This window comes from Emys orbicularis, chromosome 4, assembly GCF_028017835.1.
Source record: "Emys orbicularis isolate rEmyOrb1 chromosome 4, rEmyOrb1.hap1, whole genome shotgun sequence".
In the NCBI taxonomy this organism is placed as follows: Eukaryota; Metazoa; Chordata; order Testudines; family Emydidae; genus Emys; species Emys orbicularis.
This window is the reverse complement of record NC_088686.1, coordinates 59,528,976-59,544,189: the sequence shown is the minus strand read 5'-3', so window position 1 is coordinate 59,544,189 and position 15,214 is coordinate 59,528,976. Positions and strand designations below refer to the sequence as shown.

Below are 15,214 nucleotides of genomic sequence, written 5' to 3'. Positions count from 1 at the left end.
TGTCATTCTCTAGTGTATAAATAAGGGGAAAAAGCTTGAGATAGTTGGACTCGTTTGGGGACTCTTTTGGACTCTCCCTCTGGATACATCTTGCGGTCCCCACCGGCAGACGGAAGATTTGGCCACCGGAAGCCTGCCGCTGTGTCACTCGAGAGCCACGCTCAGCATTGGTAATTATCAAGGGTTGGGGGTGTTTTACTAATCTTGTTGCGGATGTGTGTAAGTGCCTGAGACTAGTAAAGTTTAGCTTTAAGTGAAAGCACTCTTGTGTTGTCCTGTTTGTGCCAGCCATCTATCGGTCGGACGGCCATGTCTCCCCTGATTTATTTCCTGACACCTCCTCGCACAGAGTAAAGTTACCAAGAGCTTTGGGTTGAAAGAACCCCGGGTAACACCAACAAGTTTAATGTTAATGAAAATACCATTTGAAAGGTCTGGTATTTCTGATGCAGTCCTGGACAAGATTTTACACTAGCTATCATATCCCTATCAAGCTATACCTAACCCTGCAGTTTAGCCCCTCTCTACATCAAGAATATCTGAAAGCTGATCATAAGCCTTTCTCTCTTCAAAATGATTTGGCTTTATATTCTGAAAGCTTTAACTATGAATTGGTCTCAAACAGTTCTCTGGGACTATGCCTTATCACAGCTAGCCAACACAGCTTGACTGTGTCAAATCACATGGTGGTGTTTTTGTTCTTTTTGTACATTATTTCAAAATCACTTGTGAAAATACAACACCCAAAGTTTATAAATCAGGTACTTCCCAGATAACTTCCCTTCATCTTTCTACTGTAGCCTTGTGCTGTTCCAAAGCAGGCACTTCATGCTTTACTTTTATACTGTGAACAAATATATTGGCCATGTACATGAGACTCCCAGGCATATTGTAAATATGGCCAGAGTAAGATTTAAACTTGGTCATGAATCAGTTACAATGTGTGTATTAATATAATCATTGTTGTACTCCTTGAGAAAATATTTTAGAGGCAAACAGATTTCTTGACATTTTATATTTATAATGATACAAAGAAATAGTGCAAAAGTTGCATCTAATCTCTATGCTAATGGACATAGAAAAGAGGTGATATACAGCTCCCTCTGCAAGTGGGCAGAAAAATACCCTGGGATCTACCATAGCACCTCCAATGGCAGGGAAATTAAATAGAAGACAATTATCCAGTAATTTAGCAATTCTGTTCTGTGTGAGAACTGTGTCAAAGCCATGTTCTCCCACCTTAAGAGTTGCTGATGTTTCTTTACTCTGACCACAAGCGACAAAAAAACCAACCCCCACCACCAAAACACTAATTAGATGAGTTGATTTCAAGATCTGCTTTGCTCTATTTTCTCTGGGCCTGTAAAATCTGTTGTTTTTTGGGTGGTTGGGAAGGTGGTATATGGTCCATATTCTTATTGAGATTTAGGTCTTGTCTATACTTGAAATGCTACAGTGGCATAGCTGTAGCACTGCAGTGTAAGCATAACCTCACTGAGAGGTGGTAGCTAGGTAAATGGAAGAATTCTTACATCAACCTAGTGCTGTTTACACCGTGGGTTAGATCAGCTTAACTACACTGCTGAGAGGTGTGGATTTTTCACACCTATGAGCGACATAGCTGGTTCGACCTAATTTTTAATGCAGACCAGGCCTTACTATCTGCATAAAACCAGAATACAAACAGGTCCTTGTTTATTTGTATGAAGGGAGATTCATTAGCCTCTTTATACTGTTAAGGAAATTGAAAAACTTAGTTGACTATAAACCAGAAAACATTAAGCAATGCTTATGTCAAATCCAGTGATTTATGCAAGCAAGAGGGTCCACATCTGCAATTTGTACATTGGTAAAACTACTGAAGTCAGCGGGAGTTTGTCCAACCAAGGAAATAAGGTTATTTATTCTTAAGGCAAGTTCTCCTAATACACACAGTCTGCTGCCATGTGACTACCCAGAATATTCCAATGCACTTTAGGCTCTTGGGGGCATGTACACTCTACAATCGGGTGCCACATGTCAACGCCAGAACCAAGGACTGCCATCTCATGCCATTCAGTTCCTCTCTTGCTCTTGGCACATTTTTTTCCTTCCTACCTTCTCTTCTCTGTGAGCATTTGCTAATGTAGGTAGTCACTTATAAGCCTCTCTTTGGACATTTGGGCCCTAGTAGCTTAAACTGCATGCATTGGCTAAACTATTTTGGAAATTGCAGTTATTTGTGAGGCTATTTAGGCTACTCCACTTAAGAATCAGCAAAGGCAATTTCAGTGCAGAACTACAGGATTGGACCGATAGTTAATCTATTTCTTATAGATTCCTTTCCAATAAATAGCTACTGTTGCTTCTATATGACATTTTATAACACTAAATTAAAAGATCTCCCTTTTGGTGCTGTATCTTATTCATCTGCTTCAGAATGGAACCAGCACTGCCTAACTTAACGGGCCAAAAATCATAGTGGTGTGGACTCCTCCTTGGCTGAACAGTAGCTCCATTCTTGTTTTCGTGCCTCTACCTTTACTAATACTCAGTGAGAAGAGTTATTTTAAAGTGGGTCCCACTGTTTTGTTTTGTTTTAAGGGGGGAGGGGAAGTGCCAGACAGCATCAAATGTTTGTTCTTTCTTCTCTGAGATGTTCTTAAATTGTGTGGGCCACAACAGCAGGACTGTTCAGATACATACATTTCAAGCATACTATTCTTGAACTGAAAGCCTCCATAGGGTGATCTTCAACTAACATGACATTGGGAATAAACAGTAACAAAAATATACTCACAGATAGTTTGCCAAGTTGTGCTCTTGTAAAGTATGCATTTCAAAACCATGTGGGGTTGTGTCAAAATAGTCATTACCAATTCCACAAATGAAACATTTGGTCTAGAAAGAAAATTAAGATTTTAGCACATTCTTAACACATTAATCTAGATATAATATGAAGCAGTACAGAATGTAATATGGTTGCTCTACCTCCATATCTTCTCTCACTTGTTCTTGCTGATCTCTTAATTCACCAAAGGCATCAATAATCAGACCTGTTGTTTTAAATGGAAAGATGTAATGTGTCAAACCTACCAGTATTAATTTTACAAGCTATGGAGTTGGGGAGAAGTAGTTGTTTTAGGCTTCCTCAAAAGGACAGCACACCAGATAGCATAGACTCCAGTTGGCTTGGCATGGTGGTGCCTGTAGGTAGAACAATCCAAGTTGTGCAGATAGCACAGGATCTAACATTATTTGAATTGCACTTGCTGTCGGAATTCATAATTGAAATGTAAACCTTTATATTGTCACAGTTTTGTGGTAATCTGCTCAAGGAATGCCCTCACTTATCTCTGGGCAGGGACTTTGTCTCCTCTCCTGACCAGGGGTTTGGGCTTCCAGCTCCCTGCAATGCACCAGTAGGGCTGACATAAAAGTCCAGCACCTGTGCTTTGCTTTCTCTCAAAGCTATGAACAGTATAGGCCAGCGGTTACAAGTAATCAAACAGCTCTTTTAAAGCAGAGAAGATTTATTTTAGGATAAAAGTCTTACAGAGAAAACAACAGAGGGACCTAAAGACATATTTAAGCTTACCAGCACGCCCGCTCTGGCCCCCAAATCAGTCCTCATGAGAATCCCTGATGGATAGGTACCAAAGTCTTTCAAACCCTACTCTAAGAGTTTGCCTCTCTTGAGTGTCAGCTCGGGGCAATTTGTAGCCCAAGGACTCCTCCATCAGTCAGTTCAAACTCAGCCTTTATACTCAAAAAAAATCTCTAGGCCTCCTGAAACAGGTAAAACCAGTTGCTGCCTCTTTCTTCCTTGAGTAAACTTTCAAAGGCTGGGCTTCTGCACAACCGATCTTTGGATTTTGCATTCCTCACCCCTAGTAATTCCAGATTCCACAGGGAATCCACTCAATGAGCCAGGAACACACAAATGCATTTAAAACGTAAAGGTCTATGAGTATTCTATGGGACCATAGTGTCTCGCCCATCTCAGCATTTTGAAGGTTTCATGCTTTCAAGGACTGGCTCAAACATACAGAAAGCATTCATAATATTAACTACAATAGTCTCAAGGTAGGTCTGTGTGTGTCATACCAGTCACATCTCCCCCATAGCGAAGTCGGTATACCTAGGATACCAGACCAGCATCCATAGTGCATGGAGGGTGAGTATGCCATTACCCCTAATAATTTCAAACTGCAGCTATTCGTATAGTAGCATCTCGTAACAAGCCAGCATACACTAGTGATAGCCCTCGGGCGTGAAAGCCAAGGGCAGAAGCCAGATTCTTAGCCAAACCTGCTGGGATTGACTCTGTGAAAGGGAGAGGGAGGTGGGTCTCTGCCCAGAGAGCAGTGACAACTAGAGGCCTGAGACCAGAGAGGGCATTTCTTGAGCAGCCCATGAGGGAGAGGGGGTGTGTTAGCCCAGAACTGTGATATACATAATGCACACATCCCTCGACCTCCCCTGGGGTGCAGTTGGAAGGCTTTGCTGGGCCAATAGGTGAAAGAAAAGCCCTCGTTTCTTTAAGGATTCCCCCCCCCCCCGGCCGCCTTTTTCGACCCCATCCTTGTCAGCTTGAGGAGCAGGGTTTCTTGGGTTCAGTGTAAGCCTATTAGTTCAACGGACGGCTTATTAACTCTTCCCCCTACCTGAGGTAAATCTTCTTCCCTACCAGTTTTTTTGGTGGTGGGGGGTGTTTACTGTGGACATAATGCCAGTCCCAATTTTGGGCACAGAAGGAATTTTCCTGTCAGATTGGCCATTGGGCCTTTTCACCTTCCTTTCAGCAGCGCAGGGATCAGGTGGGTAGGTTAAGTTTTAAAATTCACGAGGTCACAGTAGCAAGTGTCAAGTGCAGGTAATGGCTCAATAGGAGATCTGGTTCCCTGATAAACCAGAATTAGAAGCAGATTAGGAAAAGGCATCTCCTAAAAAGGCAGGGAAGGGGGTTGGGATCCTAATGTTTGGTACAGTGAGGAGACAGCCCCTTCTTTCTCACCCCCCTAACCCTTGTACAAAAGGGAGGACAGTGTGATCCCAGCAATGGTTCTGGGACCAGGTTAACAGTGTGAAAGTGGGAGGGACTTGAGAGCAGCCCCCCCAAGGTAGCACAGGTTATGGAAGCAAGGATGACCTGCACTGGATAAATTACTGCCATACTGTACCCAGATGTGTTACTTAAAGTTGCAGTCTAGTTAAACCACATTTCTGGTGTCTTGTCTGGTGCTTGGGACAATGTATATATTTTATGGGTAAATTACACAATTATTACGTCCAGAATGAATTGTTTTATGAATTGCTATGGAGAATGTAGCAATACTGCTTAAACCAGCTTAGTCAATGAGTGGTTGACATGCACTGCAGAAGTAAAGAGGCTCACTAGACTCCAAGGCTTTTTACTATTGTAAGTGGAAATACCTTGAATGATAGCCAGTAGGATGACAATGACGAAGAAGAAAAACGTGATGTCAAAGACAATTCGATACATTTCATAAGGGTCCCCAGCAGGGTCTTCAATTTCATCCCCAATGCCACCACCAGCTCTCACACCCACATACATGTGGAACAGGTAACACTAGAAAGAAGGGAAAGTTACACTGGTCAAAAAACAGAAGTATTTAAAATAGCTGGCATTGAATAAAGAATGGTTATTTACCCTACGGTAACTGTGGTTCTTTGAAATGTTGTAGACAGCCGTACGTGCTCATATGTGTGAGCTCAGACTCTTTTGCACAGCAGTGTCCGTTGGGGGTCACTGTGCTTCCTCGTGCTCCAATGCCAGGGCATAAAGGGCAGAATGGTCTTGACCCTCCCTCAGTTCCCTGGCAAGTTGAGCCCATGTTAGTTGGGAACTCTGGAAGTGGGGATGGAGGGCAGGTTATGGCATCCACACAGACTACAACATCTTGAAGAACAACAGTTACTGTATAGGTTTCAGAGTAGCAGCCGTGTTAGTCTGTATCCGCAAAAATAACAGGAGTACTTGTGGCACCTTAGAGACTAACAAATTTATTAGAGCATAAGCTTTCGTGGGCTACAACCCACTTCTTCGGATGCATATAGAGTGAACCATATATTGAGGAGATATATATACACACACATACAGAGAGCATGAACAGGTGGGAGTTGTCTTACCAACTCTGAGAGGCCAATTAAGTAAGAGGAAAAAAACTTTTGAAGTGATAATCAAGATGGCTCAGTACAGACAGTTTGATAAGAAGCAAGTGTGAAAATACTTACAAGGGGAGATAGATTCAATGTTTGTAATGGCTCAGCCATTCCCAATCCCTATTTAGCCCTGAGTTGATTGTGTCTAGTTTGCATATCAATTCCAGCTCAGCAGTCTCTCGTTGGAGTCTGTTTTTGAAGTTTTTCTGTTTTAAGATAGCCACCCGCAGGTCTGTCAAAGAATGGCCAGACAGGTTAAAGTGTTCTCCCACTGGTTTTTGAGTATTATGATTCCTGATGTCAGATTTGTGTCCATTAATTCTTTTGCGTAGAGACTGTCCGGTTTGGCCAATGTACATGGCAGAGGGGCATTGCTGGCACATGATGGCATATATCACATTGGTAGATGTGCAGGTGAACGAGCCACAGATGGTATGGCTGATGTGATTAGGCCCTATGATGGTGTCACTTGAATAGATATGTGGACAGAGTTGGCATCGGGCTTTGTTACAAGGATAGGTTCCTGGGTCAGTGTTTTTGTTCAGTGATGTGTGGTTGCTGGTGAGTATTTGCTTTAGGTTGGGGGGTTGTCTGTAAGCGAGGACAGGTCTGTCTCCCAAGATCTGTGAGAGTAAAGGATCACCTTTCAGGATAGGTTGTAGATCTCTGATGATGCGCTGGAGAGGTTTTAGTTGGGGGCTGAAGGTGACAGCTAGTGGTGTTCTGTTATTTTCTTTGTTGGCCCTGTCTTGTAGGAGGTGACTTCTGGGTACTCGTCTGGCTCTGTCAATCTGTTTTTTCACTTCAGCAGGTGGGTATTGTAGTTTTAAGAATGCTTGATAGAGATCTTGTAGGTGCTTGTCTCTATCTGAGGGATTGGAGCAAATGCGGTTATATCTTAGAGCTTGGCTGTAGACAATGGATCGTGTGGTGTGTCCTGGATGGAAGCTGGAGGCATGTAGGTAAGTGTAGCGGTCAGTAGGTTTCCGGTACAGGGTGGTATTTATGTGACCATCGCTTATTAGCACAGTAGTGTCCAGGAAATGGACCGCTTGTGTGGATTGATCGAGGCTGAGGTTGATGGTGGGATGGAAATTATTGAAATCATGGTGGAATTCCTCAAGGGCTTCTTTTCCATGGGTCCAGATGATGAAGATGTCATCAATGTAGCGCAAGTAGAGTAGGGGCGTTAGGGGACGAGAGCTAAGGAAGCGTTGTTCTAAATCAGCCATAAAAATGTTGGCATACTGTGGGGCCATGCGGGTACCCATAGCAGTGCCGCTGACTTGAAGGTATATATTGTCCCCAAATGTGAAATAGTTGTGGGTGAGGACAAAGTCACAGAGTTCAGCCACCAGGTTAGCTGTGACATTATCGGGGATACTGTTCCTGATAGCTTGTAGTCCATCTGTGTGTGGAATATTGGTGTAGAGGGCTTCTACGTCCATAGTGGCCAGGATGGTGTTTTCTGGAAGATCACCGATGGATTCTAGTTTCCTCAGGAAGTCAGTAGTATCTCAAAGATAGCTAGGAGTGCTGGTAGCGTAGGGTCTGAGGAGAGAGTCCACATAACCAGACAAGCCTGATGTTAGGGTGCCAATGCCTGAGATGATGGGGCGTCCAGGATTTCCAGGTTTATGGATCTTGGGTAGCAAATAGAATGTCCCTGGTCGGGGTTCTAGGCATGTGTCTGTACAGATTTGTTCCTGTGCTTTGTCAGGGAGTTTTTTTAGCAGATGGTGTAGTTTCTTTAGGTAATCCTCAGTGGGATCAGAGGATAATGGCCTGTAGAATGTGGTGTTAGAGAGCTGTCTAGCAGCCTCTTGGTCATATTCCAATTTATTCATGATGACGACAGCACCTCCTTTGTCAGCCTTTTTGATAATGATGTCAGGGTTGTTTCTGAGGCTGTAGATGGCGTTGTGTTCAGCATGGCTGAGGTTATGGGGCAAGTGATGTTGCTTATCCACAATTTCAGCCTTTGCACGTTGACGGAAGCAATCTATGTAGAAATCCAGTCTGTTGTTTCGACCGTCCGGAGGAGTCCACGCAGAATCCTTTTGTTTGTAGTGCTGGTAGCGGGGATTCTGTGGGTTAGTATGCTGTTCAGAGGTATGTTGGAAATATTCTTTGAGTCGGAGACGTCGAAAGTAGGATTCTAGGTCACCGCAGAACTGTATCATGTTCGTGGGTCTGGAGGGACAAAAGGAGAGGCCCCGAGATAGGACAGACTCTTCTGCTGGGCTAAGAGTATAGCTGGAAAGGTTAACAATATTGCTGGGTGGGTTAAGGGAACTACTGTTGTGGCTCCTTGTGGCATGTAGCAGTTTAGATAGTTTAGTGTCCTTTTTCCTTTGTAGAGAGGCAAAGTTTGTCTTGTAAATGGCTTGTCTAGTTTTTGTAAAGTCTATCCATGAGGAAGTTTGTGTGGAAGGTTGGTTTCTTATGAGAGTATCCAGTTTTGAGAGCTCATTCTTAATCTTTCCCTGTTTGTTGTATAGGATGCTGATCAGGTGGTTTCGCAGTTTCTTTGAGAGTGTGTGACACAGTCTCTCAGCATAGTCTGTGTGATATGTAGATTGTAATGGATTTTTTACCTTTAGTCCTTTCGGTATGATGTCCATCTGCTTGCATTTGGAAAGGAAGATGATGTCTGTCTGTATCTGTACGAGTTTTTTCATGAAGTTGATGGATTTCCACTCCATACGGCTAAATGCAGTGCCTTGCATAATGACAGGTTTCAGAGTAGCAGCCGTGTTAGTCTGTATCCGCAAAAATAACAGGAGTACTTGTGGCACCTTAGAGACAACCACACATCACTGAAGCCTCCAGCTTCCATCCAGGACACACCACACGATCCATTGTCTACAGCCAAGCTCTAAGATATAACCGCATTTGCTCCAATCCCCACCTACAAGATCTCTATCAAGCATTCTTAAAACTACAATACCCACCTGCTGAAGTGAAAAAACAGATTGACAGAGCCAGACGAGTACCCAGAAGTCACCTCCTACAAGACAGGGCCAACAAAGAAAATAACAGAACACCACTAGCTGTCACCTTCAGCCCCCAACTAAAACCTCTCCAGCGCATCATCAGAGATCTACAACCTATCCTGAAAGGTGATCCTTTACTCTCACAGATCTTGGGAGACAGACCTGTCCTCGCTTACAGACAACCCCCCAACCTAAAGCAAATACTCACCAGCAACCACACATCACTGAACAAAAACACTGACCCAGGAACCTATCCTTGTAACAAAGCCCGATGCCAACTCTGTCCACATATCTATTCAAGTGACACCATCATAGGGCCTAATCACATCAGCCATACCATCTGTGGCTCGTTCACCTGCACATCTACCAATGTGATATATGCCATCATGTGCCAGCAATGCCCCTCTGCCATATACATTGGCCAAACCGGACAGTCTCTACGCAAAAGAATTAATGGACACAAATCTGACATCAGGAATCATAATACTCAAAAACCAGTGGGAGAACACTTTAACCTGTCTGGCCATTCTTTGACAGACCTGCGGGTGGCTATCTTAAAACAGAAAAACTTCAAAAACAGACTCCAACGAGAGACTGCTGAGCTGGAATTGATATGCAAACTAGACACAATCAACTCAGGGCTAAATAGGGATTGGGAATGGCTGAGCCATTACAAACATTGAATCTATCTCCCCTTGTAAGTATTTTCACACTTGCTTCTTATCAAACTGTCTGTACTGAGCCATCTTGATTATCACTTCAAAAGTTTTTTTCCTCTTACTTAATTGGCCTCTCAGAGTTGGTAAGACAACTCCCACCTGTTCATGCTCTCTGTATGTGTGTGTATATATATCTCCTCAATATATGGTTCACTCTATATGCATCCGAAGAAGTGGGTTGTAGCCCACGAAAGCTTATGCTCTAATAAATTTGTTAGTCTCTAAGGTGCCACAAGTACTCCTGTTATTTTTGCAGTTACTGTATAGTGAGCAACTGTTCTGTCTTCTTCGAGCATGTTTCACAGTGGATCCCACTGTAGGGGACTGGTGAACAATATCCTCTTCAGGATGGTGACGGTGAGGCGTACCAGTTGTGTCAGTCAGAGATTGGAGTACTGCTTTCCCTAATCTAGTATTGAATGTAGCAGCCAAGTCCATTGCATAGTGCTTCAGAAACATGAGCAGATTGCATCAAATAGCAGCCTTACAGATTCTGGCTGTTGGCACATTTTGGGAACAAGAAGGGGATGCTGTTTCAGCCTCATCAAATGAGCCTTGATAGTCAGCGGGAGTGGTATATTTGCCAGCACAGTGTGATACACTGAATTATCCATTTAGACAGCCTTTGAAATGAAATAGCGTAGCCTGTAGAGTGGCCAGCTATCATCATGAACAGGCATGGGGACAGTTTGAAAGTTTTAGTCCTGTTGATGTAGTAATGCAGAGCACAGGATATGTACAGTGTGCAGTTTCTTTTCCCCCAGGCATGGACTGTGGCTTAGGGAAGAACACAAGTAAATTGATCATTTGGTTTAAGTTAAATTCAAAACACTACTTGGAGGATGAACTTCCTACAGGTTTCAGAATAACTTTGTCCTTGCAAATGAGGTATACAAGGGTTCCACCATGAGGGCGTGAGCTTGCTCACTCTTCTGGCTGAGGTGATGGCCATGAGTAAAACACATTTTAAGGATCAGGTGGTGAATGAATAGGGTGACCAGATGTCCCATTTTTAAAGGGACAGTCCCATTTTTGGGACTTTTTCTTATATAGGCACCTATTACCCCCCATCCCCTTCCCGTTTTTTTCACAGTTGCTATCTGGTAACCCTATGAATGAAGCAGTCTTGTGAGGGGCTCAAAGGGGAGCTCCATCAGCTTCAGGATGAAGACGTTGAGATTCCATGTTGGAGTGTGCTCCATTACCAGTGAGTAAGCATGCATCAATCCCTTAAGGAACTTCATTACCACTGGATGTGAGAAGATCAAAAGCAGTACCCTGACATCACTGCCAGATGCACTTTGATTGAGTTATGACTGTTTCAATTGCAACATGTAATCCAGAATCCAAGGTACTGAGGCTTGCTCAGGCACGAGGCCATGTTGGGTCACCCATATGGAAAATCTCTTCCACTTGGAGGTGTAAGTCTGCCTCATCGACTGCTTCCTGGTTTGTGCCAGGATATCCTGCACAAGTACAGAGTAATCCTTTTCCATGGTGACATCCAGGCTGTCTGTTGTAAAGAAGTTGGGGCTGGATGTAATATTTGTCCCTGGTTCTGTGACAACAGGTCTGGGAGCCTGATTAAGGGCTATGCTGACATGTGTAGCAAGTCTGTCAGCCATACCTGTCTTGACCAGTAGGGTGCTGAGGATGTTTGGACTAGTTTCTCTGGCTTTGGTGATCATGTTGGGGAGTAGTGGGATTGGTGGAAAAGGTATAGCAATTCTTCATTCCACTGCAGTAGGGACCCCAGGCACAAAAGTTGCCTGCTCAGGTAATCTGCCTAGCTGTTTCTGGTTCCCAGCAGGTGCAGGGCTATCAAGGTGCGGCACCAGTTCCACAATTTGATTGCCTGTCTACACAGGGGGAAGAACAAGCACCTCTTTGTGTTGTCCATAAGCACTGTACTATCATGTGCCATAGGACCAGGAGTAATGTCATATATGCCAGTGTGATGTCCTGAAAGTCTAAAACACTTATATGTAGCCTCATGGCTTCTGGGGACCATGTCCCTTATATCTGTAGATGGTCAAAGTGGGACCCCATCCTGTTCCAGAAGGGTCCATGACTAGCATTCCAGATGGCAACAGGGTTTTGAATGCTACTCCTTTCTTGAGGTTGGGATGTAGCCACCATGACAGTTCCCCAAGGATGCAAGAGGGAATGACAACTGTTTTGCTCCCTTGATGCTATACTGGGGAATAGACTGACCTGAGCCAAAGTGTAGAGGCCTTGGGTGAAGTCTATCAAATGGTGTCATATATGGATACAGGGCATATGGCCTAATAATGTAAGGCAGGTCCACATCATCATGAAGAAGCATGCAGTTGTCATGTATTAGGTATGATATGGAACTGCACAGAGGCTGAAGTGCATGCATTCCTGCTGAAAAGAGAGTCAAGTTTTTTCAGATCCTTTTCCTCTGGCATTCCTTTGATGGAACCTGTTTTGTCTTGTATGACTGATGTGAGTGACTCTGGTGTAGCGTATGCGTAGAACTGCTTGAACCCTTGGGTGGTACTTGGTACCTCTTCTTTACCTGCTTTGAGGTCGGAGTGAACACGGTTGAGGTGTGCCAGAGACCCTTCACAGGGTCCCTCAAGCCCTTGTTGATAGGTAAGTCAATTCTTGTGGGTGCCATGGAACTTAAGATGTCAAATAGTTCATGGCTATTCTCTTGGATTATGGTTGTTTTGGTATCCAAGATATCCACAATTCTAGACAAGAGTTCTTGGAGGGTCCAAAAGTCATCCACAGTCGGTGTCAGCACCAAGGTTATATAGCCTTCTCAGGAGAGGATGATTACTTGGGTGGAGAGGGAAGTGGAAGTGATTCCCTGGCCTGCTCTGTTGGTTTTTCCTTCTGCTCTTTTGTTTCTAGTGAGGGGGGGCCTTCGCTATCAATGCTGATGGAGACCAATATATCCTTCTCCTTGTGGAGAGGTGATAGGCGGTGACCGAAGGAAGATAGGATGGTGGGTATCTCAGCCATGGTGGTATCTCATATGGATATTGTCCTGGTTGTGCAAGGCCTATCCACTGCCAGTGTTTTAGGGAACCCCGGTAATGAGTGCTATTAGGATATCCCCCAGGATGTCATTCCAGCTTCCTTGGGGAGGGCTCTCTGCCCAGAAAAGAGTTCTCCTTCTGGGGTGGACACAATGTCCGCTTGGAGCTGTGCTCACAGCAGCACTACATATTGGATGCAGAGTGTTCTGCGCTTCTCTGTCCCAGTGCTGATGCTGAAGAGGTCAGTACCAAGGAGGTACCCACTGGTGCCGGGACTCCTGATGCTGGTGTTGATTTGGGCGCTTTCTTTGGTCTCGTCTTGTCTCTGTCACCAGAGGTATGCCTGGTTGCTGGAGCACTTGCAGAAGAGAGCCACCTTGATTCTGGATGGGACATTGTTTCTTTCCTTGGATCTGAAGCTACCTTTATGGATTGCTCCAAGAGGGGCAGTTTGAGCCTCACATCCCTTGATTTCCAAGTGTGGGAGGAGAAGGAGCAATAGAAGGAGCATTTATTGGGGATGTGAGCTTCCACGAGGCAGAAGAGACACCCTTCTATGTCTGACTATCAGCGACATCCCACAAAGAGCAGGGTTTAAATCCTCCAGGCTTAGAGTCTGCCATTTTAACAGCCATGCTACTTTGCCTTGCTGTACAGGGCATTCTCCTGTTTCTCTTCTCTTCTTGTTGTTTTTTTAAATCATACAGCTAAAAAGATAATATAGAAATAAAACTAGGAATGAAGAATATTTCTTCACCAAAGTTTGGAAACTTAGCCAAAAGACTGAGCTGATGAGACACAGTCCAGGTTCTGTCTCACTGCCATGGGTGGTAAGAGGAAACTGAGGGAGGGCAGAGGCCACTCTGCTCTCTATGCCCTCACGTGGTACCATGAGGAGGCACATGACATGGCTACATGTGGGTATCCATACTGATGCACACTTGAAGAATATATTTTGTCTTCTGCATAAACACTTCGTTACAATGCTCTCTGCATATTACTTATGTTCTGTATTTCAATAAAGTCTGAGACCAAGTTGTACAAAGAATAAAACATGGAGAATGATGTTACAAAGAAAAAAATACTCTGCATATAATGAACTACATCATGATATTCACATTCAAACTTAGTATTTAGGGAAGTTCACACTAAAATAAAATTATTGGATTGGAATCAGAGTCAATTAGGCACATTCATTTTTTTTTTCCAACTCAGTGTTCCACAAACATGACTATTTTCAGTGCATTCTTCTTTAGATCCATTTTGTCTACAGCCCTTTTCCTCATGTTAGAAGATGAAACGTATTGTAGTCTATCAACTGTATGAATTATAATTCAAAATCCTTCGAAGTTTTCTGAGCAGTTAGGGTACACTGTTTTTATCTGTATGCTTTATCTTTTAATTGGATCTAGAAAATTTTAGCAAGAATCCCAATTAAAGTAAAGGAGGTGGACTGTGAGCAAAAAGCAGAGTATGAAATGTTTGCAAAAGACTGGTTAATCCCACAGTGTTCAGATGATCGCTGAGTCTTGGATATTTTCAACATCCAGAAGCCAGTTTTAATATATATATTTTTAACAATCTGTACAACCTCTGGCCCTAATTCTGACTTCCATTGGGAGATTTGTCTGAGTAAAGCTTGCAGGATTTGGTCCTAGATGCAGAAGTTCCCACTTTACCAAAATGTTCACTGTGGGCCCAATTATCAAATTACACATCTAGATGTTCAAACCATAATTTAGGCATATAAAAATAAGCACGTATATGGTCTAATTCCAGGGGACTTTCTGGGAACTCTCTCCTATAAAACAGTTATATTACCCTTTAACTATCTTCAGCCACACAATATATGTCAAAAATATATTTGAAAAGCCCTAGCCATGTTCTTTAGTCCCAGCAGGCAGCAATATTAGTTCTAAATGAAACATGCATTAATGAAGGTAAATAATGTGATAAATCTGATCTTGCAGAACAAAACACAATATAGAACTATGCATGGATTTTTAATGCATTTTTATTACTGAGGGAAGATACTGCTATAACCATAGATAAAAATATTAACTTAGAATCATTTTAGTTCATTTAGCAGAGCTGTTTAATATGTAAAGTATGTTGCTAAATATTTTAATTATTCCAACTGTTCATGTATTTTTGAATCTTGTAAATGAGTTTTATTTCAGGTCAGACCTTTGTATTCAGTCCACAAAGGGACCAATTAAAACAATATTGGATGGGACGGAGTTCATTCTTTCCATTATTCACTTATCTGACTTGCATTAAATATTTTATACAGAGGTCAGGAAGAAGAAAAAATACATTCATG

At 43.1% G+C, this 15,214-nt stretch overlaps 1 protein-coding gene across 1 annotated transcript in view; it reads right to left on the bottom strand.

Moving 5' to 3' along the window:
• RYR3 (ryanodine receptor 3) overlaps positions 1-15,214 on the bottom strand; it is a 625,867-nt gene that overhangs the window by 3,728 nt on the left and 606,925 nt on the right. The window contains exons 103-105 of the mRNA XM_065402721.1: positions 5,416-5,572; positions 2,971-3,035; positions 2,780-2,880 (exon numbers count right to left, since the gene is read on the bottom strand). Of these exons, the coding sequence (XP_065258793.1) occupies positions 2,780-2,880; positions 2,971-3,035; positions 5,416-5,572 (323 nt within the window). The remainder of the gene's footprint in view (positions 1-2,779; positions 2,881-2,970; positions 3,036-5,415; positions 5,573-15,214) is intronic.